Genomic DNA, 26,668 nt, shown 5'->3' on the forward strand with positions numbered 1-26,668 from the left:
AGTACGGGAGCCCTCTGGTGGTAATTTGTAGAAAAATCTCATGAGCAGGAGAGATTTGCTCAGTTCAGGTGAAACTTCTCAGTTCTCTGCATTTCTTTCCTTTGCCTCCACGAGCTACTTCCAATTATTTTATCAGACACTAAAAGTAAACGAGGTTACACTGGGTTATATCAATTGTCTAATTTCTTCGTCACCCTGCAAAGTCAACTGTATAAATACAGATCTTAAGGAACTGAATGGTAAGAGTTTGCTAAAATTACTTAAATTATGAAAGTAAAATTAATCATTATGCTTTAAAATACAGAAATATCAATTACATTTTTTGGGAGAATTTTCACATCATAGGTCCTCAATAAAATTTGAAATTTACGAAAAAGAAAAAGGAAACCAGGGCCATTATAAATCATCTGAACAAGAAGGCATCCACAGACCAATGCTTTTCGTAGTCAGGGTTTACAACTGGCCAGCCCCCTTGCTAAACAGAGCTGTGACTGATGACGTGGCCTGAGGATGTAGATTGTGAATCTGGCCCGCGGTGTAGACTGGAGACCCTGACTTGCTGTCAGAAGTGAATGCTCTCCACGGTAAAAAGACTAATAACAAGGTCTACATAGGGTCTATTAGCATCTTACGTTGATGTATATATCATGTTGTTATCCAAGTAACTGTATAGCGAGAGGGAGCTCTGTGCCAGCGGAAGGTCTTGTGGATGGAAAGCTGGGACCAGGGGACCAAGGGCAGGTGGAGGAACAGAGGAACAAGCCAGGTCTTGGCTGTTTGCAGAGCTGGACAGGTGTGAGACACGTGAAGAATTGGGCTGTTGAGAAGCGGGTGGATGACACACCCGAGAGTGATACTCGTCAACGCCCAAACTGTGTCATCAAGCAGGAGAGGTTAAGGAATCCAGTTGCCGTGGCCGGGGACAGTGGAGGTCCAGGAGGGCAGAAGAGAGGGTGACCAAAGGCACCAGCAAACAGGCCTGCAGAGGTCAGGCTTCAGGAAAGGAAGCATTACCTGACTTCTCAGACTGTTTCTCTAAAGGCTGGTAATATCTACTTCGCCTTTGCATTACAATGTTTGATATGCCCTTCTTTTATTAGCTCTCTTTTATATTGCGTCCAGTTTTGCATTTAATTTCCTCTGCCTTTTAAAAGCAAAAAGCAAAATTTGCGCTATTTTAAAACATTAGGAGGGACTTCCCTGGCTGTCCAGTGGTTAGGACTCTGCACTTCCACTGCCAGGGGCCCAGGTTCGATCCCTGGTCGGGGAACTAAGATCCCGATCCCTGGTCGAGGAACTAAGATTCCGCAAGCCGCGCAGCATGGCCAATAGAAAAATAAAATAAAATAAAACATTAGGAAATCTAGGTTTGAAGAAGTTAAAAATCACAAAGAGATCATGACTGTTTAATAGTCACTTTTTTTTTTTTCTTTGCGGTACGCGGGCCTCTCACTGTTGTGGCCTCTCCTGTTGCGGAGCACAAGCCATGGCTCATGGGCCCAGCCGCTCCGCGGCATGTGGGATCCTCCCGGACCGGGGCACGAACCCGCGTCCCCTGCATCGGCAGGCGGACTCCCAACCACTGCACCACCAGGGAAGCCCTAATAGTCACTCTTTTGACGGAAATCCAGTCACATCTGCCTATACCGTTACATATACCATTACTTGGACATTCACAGTCCACTAGGAACATGATATATTACAAAAGAGAGAGGGACTTTTAAAACCACATTTAATTTTTAATACAAACTCTGTTGCACAAGTACAGAAATGACCCCTTCATGCACAAATTTAGCATCTACCATTATGGAAGAGGAAACACTGTACTTTTCTTGTCCCCGCACACACTGGCAAATTTTAAGTAACTTATCTTTGTGCTCTCGGATGCCAAGGCAGCCTGTTTTGTCTTTCTGGATTTCCACTAGAAAGGTTGATCTGTGAAAAGTGCATATTGGAGATATGAAACTAGGTAGGGCCATCTTTACCTGGGATTACTTCAAACTGTGCTTAGGCAAAGCTCTGAAGATTTCTTCTAGAAACCTGCTGTCAATGTGGAAAATAGTTCACTCTTTCAGTTTCACAGCAAAAAGGGAAAATAAAAACCCAAAAGGCATTTAATTAAATGCTTTCCAATCCCATGCACTGTATTAATTAGCTAACATCTTATACAGTACAACATAAACATCGTTGGCCTGTTTATTTGTACGTAACACCTATAAGCATATAGCATCTACACTTTAAGTGTATTTACAGATTCAACAAAATATCTACATATAAAAAGCTTTACTTAAAATTAAACTTGATGCAAGTTATGAGAAACCAATTTATTGGCAAATGAAACTGAGCATTCCTTCAACCATAGGTTGTTATAGATTTTCATATTTGGAAGGAAACCATTTGATAGATATTATTTATGAATATGATAGAATATATATGCTTCTTTTTGAAACTGGAGATGTAATCCCTTTGACTGTTGGCCTTGTTAGCACTTGTCAGACTTCTTAGATTCTGCAAGGCATCCATGCAATTTGATACACATTGTTTAATGCTGCAGAGTTTCAAAAGCTGCCACATACATAGAGACTTAGAGGAAAACATATTCCTGTTGGTGTGCTGTTGTATCCTGTTAGTTTTGGAATAACTTGTTTTTGTAAAAATTTTCTACCTACCAAGTTGACGTCTTTCTTACTGAATGTGACTTGTATTAATAGGACCCATAAAAGACCACAAAATCATCACTTGCTCCAGTTGGTGATAAAGCTTTTCTTTTTATACCTATGGGGGAAATCATGCCCCTTAAAATAAACTATCTTCCTAATTTTATTTTCACAGTTTCTTTTTTTTTTTTTCAGTGTTGCAGTTTTCATGAACTATGCTTTTTCAAAGTTACTTTTAGACAATGATAGTAATCTAGGACTCCGAGTTGACTGTACCGAATGATACAGAAGGCGGTACGTTGTGGAATGCTTATCGTCTGAAGGCACTGCATGTGTCTTGCCCTGTGCTTTCTGGAATAATTTTTGACACTGAATTGGAGTGATCTGTTTGGTATTCTCTCGGTCTGCCACAAATGCCAAGATGCATTGCAATACGCATTGTTTATGCCTAAAAAGCACTGAAAGGAGAGAAGATGTAAAAGGTAGAACACTGTGCCGCTGTAATACCTGGACGATTAAGAAGTCTGTGGAGTAACAGGATCAAAGAGCAGGTAAGAGCGTCTCATAAGCATGAGCAAATGCACCTGTCATAATTAACGCATTTAGCAAGTAGAGACTGTACACACTGTGCCTAACAGTCTCCCCAAAAGACTAATGACAGCTAGACATAGAGTCACCAATTTCACGACAATGTCCACAAAGACACTGAAGTTCTAGAGAATACTACAGTAACACTCTTGACAATGAAAACGGAATTCATATTTAGGGGTTCAGCAGAGGAGAGTATAAACAAAGTACCAACCCATGTTTGAATAACATACACAGGTATATTCTTTAAAGGTGTAGCATTTTTCATGCATCCTAGTGAACTGTATCCCGAAGAGGGAAGAACATGATCTGTTGATGACACTGTGTTATTTTTTATCAGTTCTCAGGAAATCAAGATAACCTATGTTGAATGAAAAAGTATGCACTTTGCACTGCAGTTCCCATTAAGATATCATTTGACTGAGTTAGGTTCTTGCTTTGATGGTTCTCATCATATGAACACACAGCAGAACACCGACTTTCTGCCTCAATGTTCAAAGTATGAGAAGGCGGACCGACAAATACTTAAGATAAACATTTGAGAAAAGTGGGATATTGGCAAAGAGCTCACAGATTAAACAAAGGAATTCATGGCGTTGACGGGAGACGGTGCCTCTGAGCTTTCGTTTCCTTCGGCTGGTTCTTTCTCTTTCTTACCACTGTACTGTCCAATAAAGGAGCCGTCCTCATTGAACTGGCCATTCACCCCCTCTCCATAGTCAACTAGGCTGTCATCGCTATCTTCCTTTTTCACAGTCCTGTCTGAAGGTGTTCGACTGCCTTTTTTTAAAGGCTTGTGGTCTTCTGCATCACTGGAAAAAAGAGGAAACATTTTCATCAAGACTGGCATTTAGGGAAAAGGCTTGGTTCCCAAAGATCATGCGTGCAAATGATGAGAAAGCATTTGGAGCCCTGAGCTCCTCTAGCCCAATCTAATCGTCAGGTGGCTTCCAAAGACCGGGACACGGTTGGAATGAAAGGCAAGTGCACAAATGGTTTAATCATGAAGTCTCCGGTAGGTGGATGGCTTTGTAGGGTGCATGTCAATATCAATGACAGATTTCTGGCTACTGATTCAGAAGCAATTCAGAAATCATCACAAGCATTACAAAAGGAAGAATTGAGAAAAGCTGAAAATCATCACTACTTTCATAGAATTAGAAAGGGGGTAAAAGCTTACGACAAGTTGAGAAGTTAGTACGTTAAACTGCATAATATCTCTGATTCCTTGGGTATGAATGGAGAATGATTTTGGTTAAGTGTGAAGTATGGATTTTTGTTTTTCTGAGCAAGAAGCAAAATCCTGCATCTCAAATCTTTTTGTTACTGAGTACAGGCCAGACTTGTAAACTTGAACCTTACCTTTCAAGAGACCTAGACATTCCATTAAAAGGATGCAGAAGAAACAAATGAAAATAGCCTAAGAAGAAAAGCCAAATCCTCATACTGATCATATACAGTATTTTTTTTCTGTAAGAATTTTAGTTAATGGGTAAAGATTTATTAATTTGGAAAGAGACATGCTTTAACTTCAGAGCGCTACATTTGTACTATTAATGGCACGTCAAATGCAAAAGCGAAGATTTCCTGCCCTCACTTTTACCTTACTACTCCCTCCTCCGCAGTGTGGAATCTGAGGAGTGTAATTTTATAAAAATGTGTAGGACTCTCTCTCTATATTTGCTTATGTCTCTTTTGAACCCCTAAGCACAATATCTGGAAGTAGCAGAGTCATCACTATGTTTAAGGACATTCACTCACATGGTCAAGGAACTAGCTACGCATACTTAGTCCCTAACAAGTAACATTTGGTTTAAAAAAAAAAGGAAAAAAAGGCAATGACATCTTTTGTATTCTTTCAAAGAACAAAAATCCAAGGCAAGAATGGGAAACATAAACAACAGTAGTAAAAAATAAAAAGATTTCATGTAAAAGACAGGTCCCATGAGCTGCAGTATCTCACCTAGGAATTTGTGTCAGGATTTAACTGCTCCCTCTTCTTTGAAGAGTAACTCTTTTTTTTTTTTTTTTTTTTTTTTAGCCAAGATACAAATATTTCATGATGCACAAACATTCTGGCTCTTTGGCCAATAATTTCTACTAGGGTCTCCAGTTTTTCACCAAGGAGAACATTTCAAGACTGAAAATAATACTGGCTTCACATGACATTGGCATACGCTCTTGAAAATTACCTGTTTTAGCAATACACAAGTGCTTGTCACAAATTAAATAAATGATATTATCGTTTTAATAAACAGCTGGGGACGTATCACAGAGGCTTGGGGTGGCCTGTGTTTGGGGCACTGTAGGGAACATAGCACCCAGTCTCCAACCCACTGTAAGAATAACTTGCACATTTTTGGAATTTAATCATTAGTTTCTAGGCTGTGCTTGAATACTTCCTGTGAAATACTGCCCATGACTTGGTGAGACACTTAATTCTACTGAGGAGTTCAATAGTGAGCAGAATTTTGTCACCTGGATTCCAACTATTAGTATTATTCTGCTTTGTAGAACTAGTGTTCCAAGGTGTACACTCCAGGAAATTCTAGTCTATGGCATTTCTTTGATTCATCCATCCATCCATCCATCCATCATACATCTAATAAATGTTTACTGTGTGCCTACTCTAAGACATAATGTTCTAGTCGTTCGGGATAGAGCAGGAAACAAAACAGACTAAAGCCCTGACTTCACTGAGCTTACTTCTAGTAGGGGAAAATACAGACAATCAACATATTTAAAAAATTAGTTACAGAGTGTGTCAGAAGGTGATTAGTGCTATGGAAAATATAGGGCTGAGTAAAGACAACGGAAGGTGTCAGGGGAGGGGATGGAAGACTGACATTCAAATAGGATGTCCAAAAAAGGCCCTGTTAAGAAGTGACATCTGATCAAAGACTTAAAAGGGTTGAGTTAGCCAGGTGGATAGCTGGAGGGAGAGCCATTATGACAGGAGTAACAGCAGTGCAAATACCCTGAGGTGGGGCAAGCCTGTTCTAGGAATGGCAAAGGAGCTCACAGGGAGGTGGGGGGCAGAGTGGGGGAGAGGGAGGGAGAGAGAGAGATTAAAGTAAAAGAGGTAATAGAGCTAGATCAGAGCCTTGTAGGACATTGTAAGGATTCTGTCTTTAATTCTGGATGAGATGGGAAGTCACTGGAGAGTTTTCAATGGATGACTGACATGATCTGATTTACATTTTAAAAGGATTACTGTGGGGGGGGGGGAGGGGCACAGTGGTTAAGAATCCGCCTGCCAATGCAGGGGACACGGGTTTGAGCCCTGGTCTGGAGATCCCACATGCCACGGAGCAACTAAGCCCATGCTCCACAACTACTGAGCCTGCGCTCTAGAGCCTGCGAGTCACAACTACTGAAACCCGCACGCCTACAGCCCGTGCTCCACAACAAGAGAAGCCACCACAACGAGAAGCCCATGAACCGCATCGAAGAGTAGCCCCCGCTTACCGCAACTAGAGAGAGCCCGTGCACAGCAACGAAGACATAACGCAGCCAAAAATAAATAAATAAAATAAATAAATTTATAGGAAAAAAAAAAGGATTACTGTCATCAGTGTTACGAATAGCCTACCCTAGAGGGAGGAGTTGGCAAACTACAGCAAAACTGGGCCGTGACCATTTATTATGTGTTGTCTCTGCCTGCTTCCGCACTGCAGCAGAATTGTAGAGTTGCAGCAGAAACTGTGCGGCCTGTAAAGTCGAAAATACTTATTATCGGGCCTTTTACAGAAAAAGTTTGCCAACCCCTGCTCTAGGGGGCTGGGGGAATTACAGCAATAATCCAGGAGTGAGAGGGCTATGACTTGGGCCAGAGTGGAACACTGGGCGTGGTACAAAGTGGTCATTATAGACATATTGTGAAGGTGGCACCAACAGGATTTTCTGATGGTGGTTTGAGTAGCAGGAAGGATGGAATTACGCTTAATCAGGAGCACAGCGTGTTTTGGCTGAAAGATCAGTGGTTCAGCTTTGGACATGTTCAAGTTTGACACATCAGAGGAACCACTCCTTTAATCATTTTGTGAGTCTAGTATAACACTGATATCTAAAACCAACAAGAACACTCTGAGAAAGTAAAATTACACGCTCATCTCATTTATGAACACAAATGATGAAAAAAATCCCAAAGAAATCATGAGCAAATAGAATTTAGCAATCTGCTAAAAAGATAATATATCGTGACCAGGTTGGGTTGCATTCCAGGAATGCAGGCTTGTTTTAGCATTTAAACACCAATCCATATAATTCACCATTTTAGCAGAAGGAAAGAAAAATATTTTATGATCATCTCAGTAGATTTAGAAAAAAGGTATATGGTAAAATCCAACACACATTCACAAAAAAACTTTCATACACTGGGAACAGAAGTATCTTCATTAATCTGATTAAGTGTGTCTATAAGAAACTTTGAGTTAATGTCATCCTTGATGGTGAATGTTGAAAGTTTTCTGTTTGACATCAAAAATAATAATGAGGACTTCTAATCAAAACTGCATTGGAGGGACTTCCCTGGTGGTGCAGTGGTTAAGAATCTGCCTGCCAATGCAGGGGACACGGGTTCAAGCTCTGGTCCAGGAAGATCCCACGTGCCATGGAGCAACTAAGCCCATGTGCCACAACTACTGAGCCTGTGCTCTAGAGCCCACAAGCCACAACTACTGAGCCCATGTGCTGCAACTACTGAAGCCCACATGCCTAAAGTCTGTGCCCCACAATAAGAGAAGCCACCACAATGAGAAGCCCGTGCACTGCAACGAAGAGTAGCCCCCGCTCGCTGAAACTAGAGCAAGCCCGCGTGCAGCAATGAAGACCCAATGCAGCCACCCAAAAACAAACAAACAAACTGCACTGGAAGTACTAAGCAATATGATAAGGAAAAGAAATAGAAGACGTGTATTAAGAAGAAAAGAACTGTCATTATTCATAAACGATATGATTATGTATGTAAAAAATCCAAAAGAACCTACAGGCAAACATCAGAATAAAAAGAGAGTTTAGTAATATTGCTTATATTAGCATAAAAGTAAATTTTATTTAAGTACTTGCAAACAATTGGAAAATGAAATTTTAAAAATAATTCCATTTTGGCTACCGTAAAAATATGAAGTAGATAAGAACAAATTGAACAAAAATATGTGTAAGACCCCCATGAAAATGAAACTCGTGTTCAGAGCTATTAAATAAGAGGTAAATAAAAAGGAGGGATATACCATAACTATGGACAGGAAGAGCCATGGTAAATATGTCAACTTTCTTTATATTGCTCTTTAGATTCAATTTATTTCCAATAAAAACACAGTAGGTTTTTATGTGGATCTTGGCAAGCTGATTCTAAGATGTATATGTACATGAAAAGGGCCAAGAATATCTTAAAACGTCTGTAGGAAGAATCACAAAGTTGGAGGACTTGACCTACCAGCTATCAAGACTCACTCAGAGCTAGTGTATTAAGACAGTGTAGTTTTGGGGCAGAGGTAGACAAATTGATCAGTGGAATAGAATACAAGGACATCTTTTTTTGGTTTTATTCCTACATCAAATTTTCATGTCATCATAACTGGAATCATTTTTAAAATCCTATTTTCCAATCATTTGCTAGTACAAAGAAATAGAATTGACTTTTATGTTAATTTTGTGTCAGGCAACATCACTAAACTCTCTTATGAATTCTAATATTTTCCTTCAGATTCATTTGGATTTTTATACACACAATCGCACCAGTCATGAATAATGGCCAGGGAAGGGGCTCCCTGGAAACATCCTTTCCAGCTTAATGGCCATAGTGAATGAGAATCTACAGCAACATGGGCTGTGCTTGAAAGAAGAGAAGAAAAGGGATGCTCTACCCACAAACAGAGTCTTTCCAGAAAAAGCTGTTCAAAGGCATCTCAAGATCTTTTTAAGACTTTTTAGAAAGTGGTGTGATATAATGTCCTAATTCAGGAATTACAATCTGGTTAAATGAGAAAAATGTATATGAGGCACCAGCACAGTGCCTGGCACGTGATTTGTACCTAAAAAATCACCACCTGCCATCACACCTCTTCTCTCCACTCCAGACCCCACCTCAGAGAGATATTTTTTCTAAGAAATCGCTTGTATAACACACACACTTAGAACTTTCCAGATGTGATGAGCAGTGACAAGTCTCTGCTGAAGTCTGGATGAGTGCTTGCCTCTTTTCAACTCAAAGGTGAATTTCCAAATGAAAGAGAATTTTCAAATGAAAGAGTAAGTCAACTACTTTTGACATTGTGCCAAGGGAAGTTGCTTGGTCAAGTTTAAGTGTGAAAGGATAGTTTCCCAAATGAGAGGAATTTAGAAGTTACAGAAGATGATTGAATAGTCACATCCCTATTTAGCTACACAGTATTCAAAGCTTAAAAAAATTAATCTACATTTTTATAAGAATTTTTTAAGGACAGGAGGTGTCAGATGTTCTTAGCCTAGAATGTCAAAGATAGAACAAATTTCAAAGTAAGTAATAAAACAGTCATAAAATAGTATATACAGCCATAAAATATATTTTTTGATACTTACATCCACGATTATCTTTATTCGTTGCTATAAGTTGTGCCATGAAAGGAATGTTCAAAGCTCAGCTCCTGCATTACTGCCTCTGGGAAGATTTCTTGTGCCACCTCCTTCAAGGCCATGCACTTGGCTTTGGCTTCCTGCCCCTGCCCCCTTGGTGCCGCAGCAGTATCCCTTCCCTTTCCTAGCACTCTTCACACTACGCTCAGATTGTTCTTTCACCTCCCTGCATCCCTCACTAGACTATAAACTAGTGAGATAACATTCTATTGGTTTTAATATCCCCATAGCCTAGCATACAGTAGGCACTCAATAAATACTGGCTGAATGAATTCATTGTAAAATAACAATAAAATAGACTGTGGGCATTTTGGAAATTCTTCAAAATTCTAACTTTAACATGTTTTTCATTTCTTCTTCATCAATTTTTTTTTTTTTTTTTTTTTGCGGTACGCGGGCCTCTCACTGCTGTGGCCTCTCCCGTTGCGGAGCACAGGCTCTGGACGCACAGGCTCAGCGGCCATGGCTCACGGGCCCAGCCGCTCCGCGGCACGTGGGATCCTCCCGGACCGGGGCACGAACCCGTGTCCCCTGCATCGGCAGGCGGACTCTCAACCACTGCACCACTAGGGAAGCCCTTCATCAATTTTATGATGTGAGACAAAGCATCGGAACATACTCTTTCCTTTCCCTTACCCTAAAAAATGAATTTTCGGGAGTTCACTTTTTCTCAGTAGCACTTTGTTCAGGATTGTGCACACAGAAGGTATCCATTGAATGTCTGCTGAGTAAAATGCGGCAACGATGGATACATCTGTGATCGTTGGGTCTGATTTTCCTGTAGTCACCATCTTACCATGGCCAAACCATACTGCAGGGTTTTTTTTTGACACTGACGACCCAAACACTCCCTGTAAAAGTCTGTCATTATTTATACTGCTCACATATCAGTTTATGTCTGTGAGCAGAATAAATCTGAAGTATATAACAAATGCAACACATCTTCACATCATCCAAGCCTTACGAGCACGGGTTAACATGCTTGCAGCGGGGTCAAGTTCATGTGACAAGCTTCCCATGCCAAGAGCCTCCATTTATGGTATGAATTCAAGTACCATGGTCATATGGCTTACGACCTATGTTCATTCTGGTTTTTAAAGGAATGGATCTGAAGAATAAAAAAATACTTACACGGTTGGCTGCATTGTTTCTCTGATTTTTCTATATGCTAGTAAGGGTGCAGATCCTACTCTCTGTATAATTAAAGAAACAAACAAAGAAAGCTGAAGGTTTCCACCAGAGGGTGACTGCTTGGGGGTGGGTGTTGGAGTGAGGGTACAAGATTAGAGCACATGAAAAAAACATCAAATTTGGCCACTGAAGTTCCATCCCTCTTTGCACTATGAAATACCTGCTGGCTCAGAGCCAACCATGTAGAAATGGTTTCATCTTCAAGCCTGAGAACGAGCAAATCATCAACAGAATTCATTTACATTTAGGCAATAGCCCTGATTTTGTGTGTGTCTGTATGTGATCAGCATATTAATTTATTTTCAGAATGAAAAAGAATAAGAATCAATAAATAATACAGAACTCAACATTTCTAGAAGGTACAAAGCAGAGAAGGGACTCTTGTGACTGAGGGAGAAGAGTGACATTTAAATGTATTATTAAAAAAATTCTGTAATAAACAGTTGGAACCATTTTCGTTCATTATGACATCTATGAAATGAAAGGTCTTTTCGTTTTTTTCAGTAGAAAAGAAGCCAAAGGGAAAAAATTCTGAGGTCATGTCAGGAAGTCACAGGACGAAGCCACCTCTGTAGCAAAGGGTGGCTGGGTGTTTTCAGAAGTGATTTCACTTGTGACACTGTCCTTATGAATTTTCAGCTTCAGTGAAAAAAAGTCACTGAGTTGTGTTTCAGGTTTAAGACACCCGTTAGAACCTTATTTCCTTTGGCAACTCCCAGATCAATGGAATAACATGTTTTTTTTTCTTCATACATGAACCAATGTGTGTGTACTCAGTAAGCCCAAGGAAAAATCTTTCTCTTCTGAGAAACTCAAGGCATAAGCTAAAGACAGCCATTTGAAAATGCTTCACAAACATCTCACATATGAATTAACACCAAGAGACATAAATATGACCAAATAAATGTAAACACAGTAACAATGAGGCCAGTAACAACATATTTGCCGTGTACTGCTCTGAAACCCCAAATCACATTAAAACTCATTAGCAGATAGTTTGCAAAGGAGCACAGAAATCATAGAGCTGGAACTCTTTGGAGATCATCTCGTACTTCAACAACTCTATCGTTTTATAGATGAAAAAAATGAGACAGATTAAACGCCAAATCTAAAGAAATCAAGGGTAGTGGCTGAGTTGACAGTAAAACTAAGTCTCTTGATTCCAGACGAGTTCACAGTCAACTTCAATTTCAATCACGTTTTAATGGAGTAGGCAGCAGAGGGACTCTGAGAAAGTCATATCACATCAGATCATGGTTTCACATCACTCTAAGAGCAAGCTGACATTTGAGACGCATGGAGTAAGCAGTACATTGCCAGATTCACTTGCGCATGATAATGCAGAACAGAAACCCATCACCATGTTTCTGTATGGAGTGCAATGGTTTGTTTTCAGTTCATGCAAATACGTGATATTTTCAGGTTATATTAAAGATCCAGTTTTAGCACTACAAATGAGGGAGTGGTGTGCATATCCTGAGTAGAATTCTAGTCACAGGAACACTAAAAATAACAAGTTATTTAGTAATTATGAGCTCCCCTGCTTTACAGGAGAAACCGTGTAGAAGAGTGAATGAAATCAGCAAAGGTTTCAACTCACCCAACCTAAGGCCTGGCAACCCTAGGCTGTGGCCATCTGCAGGCTGCTTTAATGCGCTATAAAACCTTGTGGGTGGACAGGTGGGGATGCTGATGAGGTTTTCATACCCTTTCAGTCTCAGAGTCAACATCTGACATCAAGACAACCCTCACTAGATGTTTTCCTGTACCCTAAGATACAGAATTCTGAAGAGTTTTAAAAATCACAGTCATCCCCTCTGAAAAGGGGATCAGAATGAAAGCTGAGGTGCCGAGATATATAGGAAAAACACTTGTATCTGCGTGGAGACTGGCGTGAATCTAATTTTGTCAAAAACTACACAGCTTTTCTCAATCAGTTCTCATATTTCTTATCCTTGGCATTATTTTGCCCCTTGGAAACATGGAAACACCAAAAATGAGCTCTAGAGACAGGTGAAAATTAAGACACATATCTTATTTGTAAATGTCATCTGGCAATCACAATAGTGACATATTTTATTTTACCTAACAGCCTTTTCTTCCAGCAAAAAATTTTTATGATCTTTTCAAAGTACCAGCAGCTAACATTATTAATAAACTCTTGCATCTGTCATCAATTTCATTCATTTCTGCTCTTGTTTTGATTATTTATTTCTTTGGATATAATGAATATCATTAGGGTTTATTTTACAAGTTGATCACTGAATAATGGATATGAAAAAAAGCCTCAGTACCGGCTCAGCGCATATTTAAAAGATTATACTTTATATAAACAAGAGGCTTATAGAAAGAAAGAACACTGTGCAAAGGCATTGATTAATAGATGTATGCTTTTGGAACACCAAAATCCCAATCTTTTAAATGAATAAATATATCTTTTGTTTTTATTTTTGAACATATGTAAAGTAACCACTTATCTCTCTTTAAAAAGACCTATACCCCCTAGGCAAGAATATCTTTGTTTAAACAGTTTCTTTCTTCCTTTTTTTTAAAAAAAAAGTATTTAGCACACAGGTTACATTAAATTTGTCCTTAAAGACAGAGCCAAGCCAGGAATGTTTTAGCAAAACCCTGTGAGTTAATACACTGCCTCCAGGGCTGTGATATTTCTTAATAATTAACGGCTTTTAAAACAGCCTGGTCATCATTTCATGATTAATAGGAGGGGGTACAGGTACCTGTTTTGGAAAAAAGGCTTCAAATCCAAGATGAAAAAGAGTAACATAAATTTTACAAAAGCACTGCTTAGAGAATGACAAGGATAGTTTGTTTGCTTTACAATGCAGGTTTGTAGGGTCTTTATTGTTGTTTGAACTCTTATTATCACACACCAGCTTTTCTATGCTGATCAATTACAGCAAGGGTCTCTGGAAAATAGGACAGAGTGGAAGATATTCCATCTCCAAACCTACCACTAAGATGGAAATTTATTTTTTAATGAAAGTGAGATTATTAACTGTGCGGGGTGTGTAAACATTTAGACACGCAAGTGTTTCTAAACTAATTTTTGAGATAAATAGGAAATCCCAGACAGAGTGCATTCCTGGCTGAATCCCATTCTAAGGAGACTGAGTGTGGTGTCTGTTCAAGGCAGGGAGGATGAAGGGTGGCTGAGAAGCAGGGGCTCACCTGTATTCTCCAAAAGTGCCATCATCTTCCTTCATAGGTTGGATTTCAGGATCCGCATGGGCATCTTCCTTTTCTTTAACTAAAAAAAATTCCAAAATGACATTATTATCTATTGATCCTGTGTTTCCTTATTCAATGTTTTCAGGAGTGCACTCTATGAGATATACAGCAGTGGGAAATAATTCTATACACCATAGAGTTATACAACCAGATGTATCATGTGGCTATTTATTTATTTACTTGCCATGTGGCTTGCAGATCTTAGTTACCTGATCAGGGATTGAACCCGGGCCACGGCAGTGAAAGCCCGGAATCCTAACCACTAGGCAACCAGGGAACCCCCATGCATATATTTTGATGTTCTAGTCTCTTGGAGGTAAATTTGTAGAATGAACATCTAATTAACATACAAAGTTGACTTCATATAAAAAGCATTTTGCGGGCTTCCCTGGTGGCGCAGTGGTTGAGAGTCCGCCTGCCAATGCAGGGGACACGGGTTCGTGTCCCGATCCGGGAAGATCCCACATGCCACGGAGCGGCAGGGCCCGTGAGCCATGGCCGCTGAGCCTGCGCGTCCGGAGCCTGTGCTCCGCAACGGGAGAGGCCACAACAGTGAGAGGCCCGCGTACCACATAAAAAAAAAAAAAGCATTTTGGCACAAGTCTCTTACCTGCTAAAGGAATAAGTCTGAAGCTTCTAAGATTTCCCTCTATTTTACCAATCTATCTATTAACTATATTCATGGTTACAAATTGTTTTTGTAAATCTAATTTTTTGTAGATTTTTTCTCTGCCACTGGAGGGGAAATGGCCAGGTAAAGAAAATAGAAATTCACTGGATCCACTAAATTGAACAAAACATTAACCATATAGGGAAAGCAACAGTACACATCATGATATCAAGATCCAGTTCATGCATCACTTCCTCTGGAAAACTTGAGGTACCTTCTCCCTCTGCCTGTTGGTTTTAGGTGCTATTTCAGCACCTATGACTCATGTAAAGCCCAAGGAAGCAGAGTCACTAAGACCGTCAGAGGGCTGATTCATCTGCTCCCCCAAGTGTCTTCTGATCCTTGGCAATGTTGAGTCTTCCATTACATACAAAGGGATCAAAAATTGTTTGAACAGAAAGTCCAAATGTATGGCTCTTGGGAGGATACACTCACTGCAATCTCTGTGATTACTCTCATGATTTCTTTTTAGTTTAATGGCTCATCATGCAGCATTATACGGCAATTTCAATCTTTCTTTCTTACCTGGATATTTACCACCTTTGTTTCTTCTGATGAAGCAAACAATCAGCAAAATTAAGATCAGGAGAGCGACAGCACACATTAGACCAATGAACCAGCCCTGTGTCGCTATATCCACCTGCCGGCTTGCCATCGCTGGAAAACAAATCAATGGCGTCAGTGTGAATGGGTTAAGGGAGCGGTGACAACTGTTGCAGTCACTTGTAGTAAAAAAAACTGCCATAGTACATAAGCTTTTCCATATTTTACATGTGGCCCCGCCTTGGAATCTGTCAGTTATCAATCAGGAGTTACATAAATACTTAACTCTGAAAAATCTTCAATAATTAAAACAATTCAAATAGAGAAATCCAACTGCTAACACCATTCAATGCTAACAAACCCTGCTGAGCATTGTTTTCATGGTTATTTTCACTATATATTTTCAACAGAAACACAGTCCCAAACCAATTAAAATTTTTATTGTTTTGGGGATAAATTGTACATTAAGTACAATGATAAGACTAGAAAACCATTTTAAACAGAACAGAAAGTATACATCTAATTGAGTATTTTTCTTTCAAAGGAACCACTCTGGGAGGCTAAAATATCATCGCAATGATGTTGCAACTTTTCCAAATGTGTTGGAAACCTTCTGTTTAAAGAGGAAACTTTCCACACATGAAACCTGTCCACATAAGATAACCAACCTTATTATTTTCTATAACATCTCGACTTGCACCCAAAATATTACTTAGATTTGTTTTTCATCTCATTTGTTATTCATCTCATTTATAAGAGTTGGTTCTGAAAGATCTGGGGAAATTTCTGAAAAATCCTATTTACCCTCAAAGGATCAGTAAGCAATATTCAATATCGTTCAGAATCCAATCAAAAGACTCTGAGATATATCTTGATCAGTGGTATCATTATCGGAATAAGTGGCCAGTTTAGAAAGAAAATACTCATTCACATGTATACATGTACTTTAAGTCTTCCTCTATTCTATTTTGAGTCAAATAATGTGAAGCCCCTTATTCAACCAATCACAGTATGCAAATCTCCTAAGAAAAACACAGAATAATTAGCATTACCAGCATTATTCAAAAGTGTCAATCAAATGGGACAAAGTGCAGCATCAATGGCTATTCAGACAAGCCCATGAGAATTTGTTGAAAACACTGGTATGAATCTTTTTTAAAAAGGTCTTGATTTTTTTCTCTTTTGACCATAATCAAGGTAAAAGGTTTTCGTTTTTTTAATTCAGAAGAATGCCTATATCATTTTTTTTGATTCAATTTCTTCTGAATCCATTTAACATGGTTGGGTTAGATGTATGTGACTGCTGGATGCAGAAAGAAGCATGGCGACACCTATCCCAGGTTCTGCTCTATGCTGCAAAAATAGCACCTCATTGCCTTTTTTCCCCACCCAAAGGATAGGGAGAAAAATGAAATATTTAAAATCAAGTGTGAAGACAAATGTGAAAAATATGTGGATGTGTGTTGAAGAAATAAAATGAGAAGTGGAAATACATTCTCTGGAATATAAATCAAATTGCCAGTAGCCTTTCCCCAATAGCCCCTTGTGTCTCATTGGTTATCGGGGTTTTGAGTTGTATCATCATTAGATACAATGAAACATGAGGATGGGCAGGGCTCCTCTACCATACATGTACCATAACCATCATCGGGATGAAGATGAAAACAATGATAACGAGAGCTAGCATTTTGAAACTTATTCTATACTAGGCACTGTGATGAGGGTAAAATCTCATTCAGTCTTCACAAAAATCCTGTGAGGTAGGCATGAGGAATAAACCCATGCTCAGAACGGGTAAAGACTGTGCCTGAGAGTTGGAGCTTCACCCAAGACTGCGGACTCCAAAGAACATGGTACCAGCCATTATGCGCTACTGCTATAATGCACTGATGTCCAGGCATCAACTCTGCAGAAGTCTTTACAGAGAATAAAATGTTGTAGCGACTTTCTACCTTTGAAATATTTTAAAAGTCCATCAGTACATACTCTTTGGGAACACAGTTCTGTCGATTCACACATGGTCTCTGATATGGACATTTTCTTTGAAACTGAACCAAAAATCAACCGGTGTAAGTCTATGGAGCATTTGACTGAAGTTACAGAGTCCTTGTTCTTAATATGCTTAATGATTTACAGCCCTTTAATAAATAGTATCTACATTTACGTTTTTCATCTAATTGAATGCAACTGATAAGGGCAAACGGCAATAAGATCCTCAAGTATTAGCATAGACACAGTCTTAATAGACATGGTAACTGTCAAAATTGAACTGCCGGCTGGCAGTCTGCAGCTATGCAACTACGAACAAAGTAGAAATGTTTCTTGACAGCTGATAAAGAAACATCCAAGTTGACTTTGAATTTTTGCCCCTATGTCTAAAGAAAAAAGTTTCAAATATGTCACTATCCCATTTATTTAAGACTGGGCAGACACAGTATGTTAAGAGATGCACGTGTATGCATGCTCACACACGTATACATACACACACACAAACGCACCAGAAGTTGATATAAAACAAAAATTATGTAAGTGAAAATAGCTTCTATTGATTTCCCATCCATATGAAAAGGGATCTGAAGCCCAGAATGACTATAAGAGGCTCCAAGTGTTCCCAGGACATTCCAAAATCATCTTAACTAGAGATACATATACAAACACAAGACATGGCCACCACTGTGCATCTCACACACACACACACACATAATGAAGCCTGTGAGGCTTTCTCTTCTTGAATCTGAGTTTCAATGGGTGGGTAATATAGTAGGATTGGGTAGGAAAGTGACAGAGGATTATCCCTTTATTTAAAACTTTTACAGGGCTTCCCTGGTGGCTCAGTGGTTGGGGGTCCGCCTGCTGATGCAGGGGACACGGGTTTGTGCCCCGGGCCGGGAAGATCCCACATGCCGTGGAGCGGCTGGGCCCGTGAGCCATGGCCGCTGAGCCTGCGCGTCCGGAGCCTGTGCTCCGCAACGGGGGAGGCCACAGCAGTGAGAGGCCCGCGTACTGCAAAAAAAAAAAACAACAAACTTTTACAGTAAAATTATATTCATGTATTACTTGAATAAGCCATAGAGCAACACATTAAACAAATAGACAAATATAAAGAATCCGAAAACAGAAAAGAAGCCAGGGGCATGAAATTGATTTTGTTTCCTAGAAGTTAGTCTTAATAACAACCTTCTCCATCACATTGCTTGTTGTCTCATGTTTAACCTGTGCTGTGTGGGAGTAGGTCTCTGAGGAAAACGTCCTTGAGTACTTAGAATAACAGAACACAGAAGACAACAGACTCACAGACTTAGAAAACAAAGTTAAGGTTACCAAAGGGGAAAGGTGGGGAGAGGGATAAATTGGGAGATTGGGATTGACATATACCCACTACTATATTTAAAATAGACAACCAACAAGGGCCTACTGTATAGCACAGGGAACTCTGCTCAATATTGTGGGATAACCTAAATGGGAAAAGAATCTAAAAAAGAATGAATATATGTATAATTGAATCACTTTGCTGTACACCTGAAACTAACACAACATTGTTAAACAACTATACTCCAATGTAAAATAAAAACTAAAAAAAATTTTAAAAACATGGAGGAAAAAGAGATAAATGGTTATTTTTGAAGAACCCATTATGTATAAAAGTGTCCTGTTAAAGTAGTTAGAAATGTTTAGAAAGGGAAAACAATGACCTTGGCCAAAGTTTGGAGGCAGTTGACCAAAAAAACACAATCCACTAAAAAAAACACCCCAACTGTTGGGCCCAGTGAAAGCAAATCTGCTCTAAATCTTTTGTGAAAGGAGAGAAGAGACACAATGATTGAGGGAAGGAGGGGAGAAAGCAAGAGGAGGTGGGGTCTTAACAAAAGTGTGGGTGAGAAGCATGACACCAGGACACCGCCTCTAGTCTCCTTTGTTTTCCAGTGTGTGCCACAGGAAAAGAAATTAAGAAATAGACCTTAAAAATCCAGACTGTCAAAGGCAGAGACGGTGTCACGCTAAGAAGATTCATAAAACAAGCACAGATGAAAGTCCAGTCTAGGTTCCTGAAATACGCAGAACTCAGAGAGAGAAGGAGCTCATTCATGCAAAGAGTTAAAAAATCAGCCAGGATGGTATGTTTCCACGCCAAGTACTGGCATTCACACCTCAAAACCTAGCTGGAGGAGCGAAAAGCAAGAGCAGCAGAAGACAGTACTGTCGTCCTGGAGTTCATCCTTACAGGACAGACATGGAAACCGGAAGCACACGGAAGTTGGATTAACAGTACTTATCCTGGAGGTAATATGTTAACTAAAGTCACTAGGGTTTAATGGATATTCATTCTCTCCCGTCAAAGGTGACGAGAAGTGGTTATGGCCTTGTCCTATTTCTCCTTCGTTGGCACACAAGAATGGCCCACCCATGATGGTTGTTCATCTTGAACTTACTTGCCAGCCACAGCTGTTACTTTAGGTATAATAACACCGAAGACAAAATGTTTTTCCAAAGGGTTTGCCCTCTGTGCTAGAAGAGGACCAAAAAAATATGCCACAACTTGATTTTGTGGGTGGAATCCAATTCTAGCTAGATCTGCAAGGTGGGGAGTACACGGGGGCCATGAAGGGTGCTGGAAAGATGCCGCAAGTGCTGAACAGAGTGGTCATTTTTGAGACAACCTGTTCCCCTTGGGATGTGGGCCTCTGTGGCCCTGAACAGGGAGTGTAGTGAGAGCCTCTCCTCAGTGTTGAAAGGCTGAGCTCTCTGCGTTCTAGCTGGGTGACAGGGTAGGCCCTCTACCTCTCATTACTGGTCGTTGACGTGAGGTGTGAGTGGGTAACAACACTGTCTCCTTCAAAGGATTGTTGTAAGAACCAAATGAGAAAAGCCAAGAAAACCATTCACCTAGTACAGATTAGCTCTGAATAAATGCTAGGGCTGTTATTATTAGCATTCTAGCTGTAAATATGGGCAGAATATCTACTTGAGTTTTTAGTATTTTGAAATTAAAATCTCTCGATAATAACAAACACCTCATCACACTAGCTGTGAATGGATATTCCTCTTTTAAGTTTAGAACAGTATTTTCCTAGAACTCTGTACGCAAGTGGATATGAAAATCAAAAAAAAAAGGGCTTCCCTGGTGGCGCAGTGGTATGAGAGTCCGCCTGCCAATGCAGGGGACACGGGTTCATGCCCTGGTCCGGGAAGATCCCACGTGCCGCGGAGCGGCTGGGCCCGTGAGCCATGGCCGCTGAGCCTGCGCGTCCGGAGCCTGTGCTCTGCAACGGGAGAGGCCACAACAGTGAGAGGCCCGCGTACCGCAAAAAAAAAAAGGAAAAAAATTTTTTTCCTTAAGCATTATGATTTTAGCACATGAATATTTTTATAAGGTATTTTAATATTACCTTTATTTAATAAGTTATTGACTATTACCTTTGGTTTCTTTCTGTTTTAAAAAACCACTCATGTTTGTATCTTTTCTAAATTAGAAGAAATGATATTAAAAATCATAATGCTTGGGTAAGGAAAGACACAAAAAAATACATTTTTGCCTAAAGCTTCTACAGGAAATTCAACATGCCCCCAAGAATGCATGAAGTGACTGAAGATAACATGATTTTGTGAATCACAAAATGGACACACACCACGCAACCCTTCTTAAAATTGAAGCGAGTGTGGACTGTTTTCCCTCTTATGAGTAAATAGGAATATTCTTGCATCTTACAAGAACATTTTTCTTTATTTTAGAAACTTTTTTCTTTATTTTAGAAACTGTAATGTCCTTGTGTATTGTGATAATGTTCACATAACTAAAATATATACAGGCAGTCAAATATGGTACGATAATGAAATACACGCATTGAACCATTTCTTGCTCTATACCAGTTTAACCTTCTTTGCATCAGTTGTCTAACCCAAACTGCAGGGTTCTGCTGGAGCACAGTCCATTCGGGCATAAAAAATTGTGACTTTATCAATGAGTTATTTCAGCTCTAAAGCGTTTCAAATATTCCATCCTAACTCCGAGGGAAAGTTTAGACATGTAAATGATGTGAAAAATTAAATCACCCAAATCACGTAGGTTAAGAATCATATTTCCCTCTGCTTTTGTAATGGTTTTGGCAATCGTGTGATTAGAAGATGACGTGCTCAATTCTGGAATTCATTTGATATAAAGAGCCAAAGACAATTAAGAACCCAACTCCCCACCCAACTGGGCCGCACAGTTGACATCCCTACCCAAAACACAGCTCCACCAGCACTCCCGCCTCCAGCTGGAGCGGTGGGTGGCTTCACCTCTGACTGGGAGCCAGAACGGGCGTGGTGTGTGCCTCACCTGGGCCTGTCTCAAACATACCCTCTGAACCCACAAAGCCAGAGTCCCCGTCAGCACCAACTTGAATTTGGTATGCTGTTCCTGGCATTAGACCCTATAACCCAAAGAAGCCCCGAGAACCATTTACAGTTTCTTTCCTCCATTCTTCTTTGCCTACGGAAATTTTGCAAAAACAACACATTTGAATATTTTAAGGGAACAGAAGTGACTTAATGCTTTCAGAAAGGAAAATACACTTTAAAAGCTAAAGACAAAATCTAGGGTGCTTCAGTTTATCATTTTTGATGATTATAAGTTGGGTCATGTCAAATAAATCAGTGAAAATGAAGAACTCATGGAAACGTCCTCAAAGAAAAATCGACTGGATATCAGATTGCATTTTAATTGCATATATTCCCATTGAGTTAAATCTTTTTGACACAAAGGAAGCTTCTTGATCTCAACCTTGCCTTGTGAAATTATTGAGTTTCTCTAATGATATTTCTAAAAACAACTGTTATACATTAAATAGCTGGATCGAACTATGGAAAGGATTGTTTTTTTAAGGTTCACAAGATGAATCTTTCGGTAAACTTAAATACCTTAAAATTTATCCAAGTTATAGATTCAACCTTTCCCAAGTATTGGTTTTTCTAAACCCACAGTTTTTGTTTTTGTTTTTTTTAATATTTATTTGCATGATAAAGGCCTAAACAGAAAGTTGGACTATATTCAACATTTTGTCACAAACATTCACTGGCCACCCAGCTCATTACGTGCAGAGCACACTTCATTAGGGAGGGGGCACTGGGTTCTCATACACTGCTGAAAACTAAAGCTACGCCATCTCCTAGTAGATGTGGCGAGGATGTAGTAGAGCGCCTGACTTGGGAATCCATTAAACACTGGAATATAATTATTCATTATTACTCTTGTTTACGAGTCGTGGGTAAAGAACAGTTTTAGGTACCACAACCTGAAAATAACATATGCAATGGAACTTACTATGTCCCTTGTATTTAATAACACGAACCAAAGAGATTCCTAGTTACGTATAAAATATATAGGTTGATGGTTCGCTCTGATTTTTTCAGATACATCTGATCCATTTATTTGCGTCAAGTTATTTTCCAAGATGATCCACAGTACATCCTGAAAATGTTCTCAATCTCCTCAAATGCAGCCCCCAAATTAAAAACCGGGTAACAAAGTCATTTCTTACTGCCAGCTACACCATATTCAACAGAAACGTTCACATGCTCTGGTCCCTCATATTCACATACTCTGGTCCCTCATAAACGTTCACATGCTCTGGTCCCTCAGCTTATTTTTAAAGACACCCAGAGAAGACAGTGCAATTTCTAAGGTTATGCGGTTTGGCCCCTTTTATTATGGAGAATTCTAACCTTCCTTGCTTTTAATACCCACTCATGCAGTTACTGAACTAACTCTCACTGAGCACCTATGACATGCCAGGCAATGTTTCCTTGGATGTGCTAGTATCTTTTCTCCTCTAGGCTTTCTTAAATCTGTATCTAATCTCTCTTCCTACTCTAAGTCTTTCTTTGTACAGCCCACCAGCGTGGTTACCTACGTTTTAGCTTCCGAAACTACATCTCTGATCCTGTCACTTCCCTGTTTCAAATGTGGATGGCTTACCTCTGCTCGCAGGTGGACCGCTGGGTATAACCCAAACATCCTGTGGATTTTTAAACCCCATGCTTTGGCTTATTCCCTCTCCTAAGAATTTATACACCCCACCCCCTGACTCATCTGCCAAAATTCTATCCGTCCTTCAAGTTCTATATTACTTTCTTTGGGAAGCTTTTCCTGATCCTGTTTGGCAAAATAAATGGCTCACTCCTCTAAGCTCAGGTAACATTTTGTTCAAATTCCATCTCTTTTCACTCTTTTTTTATGTGTTTGTCTTACCTGCCAGACTGTAAGCACATCAAAGGCAGAGTCTGCCTTACTGTGCTAACACACAGTGCCTTAAAAAGGATGATGGTTTTTATGGGCCAGGTAGACATGAGCTGTTGATTGACTGAAACATCTATATAGTTGGAGATTTTTGTTTTGTTTGTTTGTTTGGTTTGGTTTGGTTCAGGCCAAATAAAGTTGTGAACTTTAAACTTGAGTTTTACTCACTGGCCTTCTTTCTTGACCTAAGTGGTAGCTGTGCAGTAGACTCTGGTATAATGATACAGTGAGAGTCTGACCACAGAGAGGATTCATCACCAGCGCCTCAGTGCCCTCCTCTGCTCTGTCCTGTTTGACCACAGTCGGCTGCTAATTAGGTCAAGAGCCAGGTTCAGTTCCTGACTTTCCAGTTAGTTTCTCCCTATTCCTGTGCCCCAACTAGTAACCTGACAAAAGTGTCCTGGTGACTGGTCCCAAGGTGAGAAAGCAGATAATAATCCACAGATAAAGCAGTGTCCATCCATCAGCAATACTGGGACCATAAGTCAAATCCATTATCTGCGTGTTTTCAATTCATTTCTATAGATGCCTTCACAGGTCTATTTCCTAGAACCCCAGACCCTGAAGTTATTTAAAGGGACAAAGAAATTGAACAAAAGGAGCCAAACATCTACTGTTTCTTACACCGATACTGAGAGTTTTGACCAAACAAAGACACAGACCAAAGGAAGTGACTCCTGAAGATTTCGAGTACCTATTTCCATGCTCAAACTGAGGATAACGGTAAGGAAAAGGGTAAGCCTGGCACAATACAGCTAACTGGACTCTCCCGGCTTCTACTTCATGGTTTAGATAATCATTTTGTAATTGTATACAAAATGTACACAATGTAATTGTATATTTGGAAGCTTGGGTTTCATTCACCTCTCTTAAAATCTGTAAGAAAATTTAAAAATGTAAACTCCAAGCCATCTCTTTTCCTCTCTTCAGAAGTGAATGAAAATCCCTAGAGGCTGATGCTTCTATAGCCAAGGATATCACACCTCTTTTCTCTCAATGGTTCATCTCTTACTTACTCTCTTTCATGTTGCTTCAAATTAAAATATAAAAGATTAAAAAAATATATATATAAGATATATTAAAAATACTAAAATTGGGAAGGATTGTGGAGAACTTTTATCTTTCTTGTCTCCCAGAGAGTCCCTACACTCTACACAAAGAAGGAAAACAGAGAAGAGGACAGAATTCATTCCTAGATTGAAAAAAGAAATATTCTTAAGGAAGGGAAACCCAGGGAAACAAATTATTCTCAAGCAGTTTAAAGTCTCATCATAGTAAAATATTATCATTTTATGTAAGCAATGTTCACTTACTGATGCACTATGAAATGAAACAATATAGAAAAGAAGGTTAGATTTAGGTTTAAAAAAAAAAATTGAAACACCATTTCTCTTTTTATCTGAGTCCCACCAGATTTCAACACTGGGGGCTTAGGAACCTTCGGAGACTCTGTTTTTGCTTGTCTCTATAATCAGAAGTAATTCACAATTCAATTTAGTAACATCAAACAGTAAAACCTCAACTATATTAACTGACATTTCTTTTAGTTAGTCTGAATTCGTTAAAATCAGCGGGTGATGTTTTTTTCCAGGGGCATGCACGTCCTCTTCCAATATGACAAGTCAACGGAAAACACAAACAGCCCTGCTGCAGCTCAAGTAATCGGCTACTGCCTCTAGGCTGAGCCCCAGCGACATGGCCGCTGCACAGGGAAAGAGGCGACGCTTTCTCTGGAACGCTTCCATGAAAGGGTCTAAGGGGAACCCAGCAGTAAGTTATTGTAAGACCACCACGGATTTTAATGGATATCTAATCATCTGCAGAAAGAAGCACACTTATAAAAGAGAGGTTCCATCCTTCCACGACCTAAACATTTTGAATGTTTACAACTTTGTTCTTTCAAGGGTAAAAACACCTATAAAACATTATGAAGATGATTAAAAATGGTTACAGTTCTTATTTAATCATTCCCAAATCTACCTGATCTACATTTTAAAATTTACCAAGACTCTGAATATAAGATTTGTACGAAAAGAGAAGATACGACCAGGCCTAAGCTCCCAAGATTTGAACAACTTAGGGCAAAGCCCTTATTTCTTTTGGTCGACTTTTTCTTCATTCCAATTTGTACTTGTTTAGTCTGTCAAAGCCCAAGAAAATCCCTGGCCAGGGGTGCTCTATATGAGAACAGTGCCATGTGAGGCAGGGCGGCCTCCACTGCTCCCTAAAAAGCTGACAAATCTACCAATAGCCAAGAGTCTAAGACTGGGGGATCTTTGGGTGGAAGAAATACTACACTTCATTCCGGCACCATTCTCCCAACCAGTCCTCCTCATCCAGAGAGCTGTGAGCAATACAGGAGAACAAGAGTAATTCACTGTGATTGTCGGCTCTGCCCCAGGAGGAGACTTAAGCAGTCTGGCGAAGACAGAAATGGAATAACACAGCTGAGCAGAGCATGCGGGCTGCCTGAACACTTGGTCAGAGGGGATCCCACTGGGGAGGTTTTCAGTCCCAGGGCAGCTGGAGTACGGCTAAGCTGAAATTCCAGGTGGACAGTGTAGTGTGATGCCAGCAACGTGTGCACTGTGTCTAGCAGGAGTACAGGTAAATCAGATTAGAACAGGAAGCTCGGTTGGTCTGATTTCTGACTGGCTGTTTTTATCACAGGACTAACATTTCTGAACCCTTCATAGATGGTATGACCATCATGAGGGTCTGTGGCAAAGGTACAGTTTGGGTCCTGTCTGGTCTAGCCACGGACATAGCATTAAAAGCCAAGATTAGGATTTGGACCTGGGATAAGTCTTGAGAAAAGGTGAATTCAATGGGTGGCTTTCTCCTTGTAAAAAGGACTAGACATGAATTTTAAAGTCA

General features: G+C 39.8%; 1 protein-coding gene across 1 annotated transcript in view; it reads right to left on the reverse strand.

Moving 5' to 3' along the window:
- Window positions 1–1,515: 1,515 nt before the first annotated feature.
- Window positions 1,516–26,668, reverse strand: part of NRCAM (neuronal cell adhesion molecule) — a 320,173-nt gene continuing 295,020 nt past the window's right edge. The window contains exons 26-28 of the mRNA XM_027123939.1: window positions 15,496–15,627; window positions 14,241–14,319; window positions 1,516–4,057 (exon numbers count right to left, since the gene is read on the reverse strand). Coding sequence (XP_026979740.1) covers window positions 3,820–4,057; window positions 14,241–14,319; window positions 15,496–15,627 — 449 coding nt within the window. The 3' untranslated portion in view covers window positions 1,516–3,819. The remainder of the gene's footprint in view (window positions 4,058–14,240; window positions 14,320–15,495; window positions 15,628–26,668) is intronic.

The sequence above is a fragment of the Aethalodelphis obliquidens genome, unplaced genomic scaffold (assembly GCF_003676395.1).
Source record: "Aethalodelphis obliquidens isolate GAN/ISIS:26980383/991018 unplaced genomic scaffold, ASM367639v1 scaffold27, whole genome shotgun sequence".
Taxonomy (NCBI): Eukaryota; Metazoa; Chordata; class Mammalia; order Artiodactyla; family Delphinidae; genus Aethalodelphis; species Aethalodelphis obliquidens.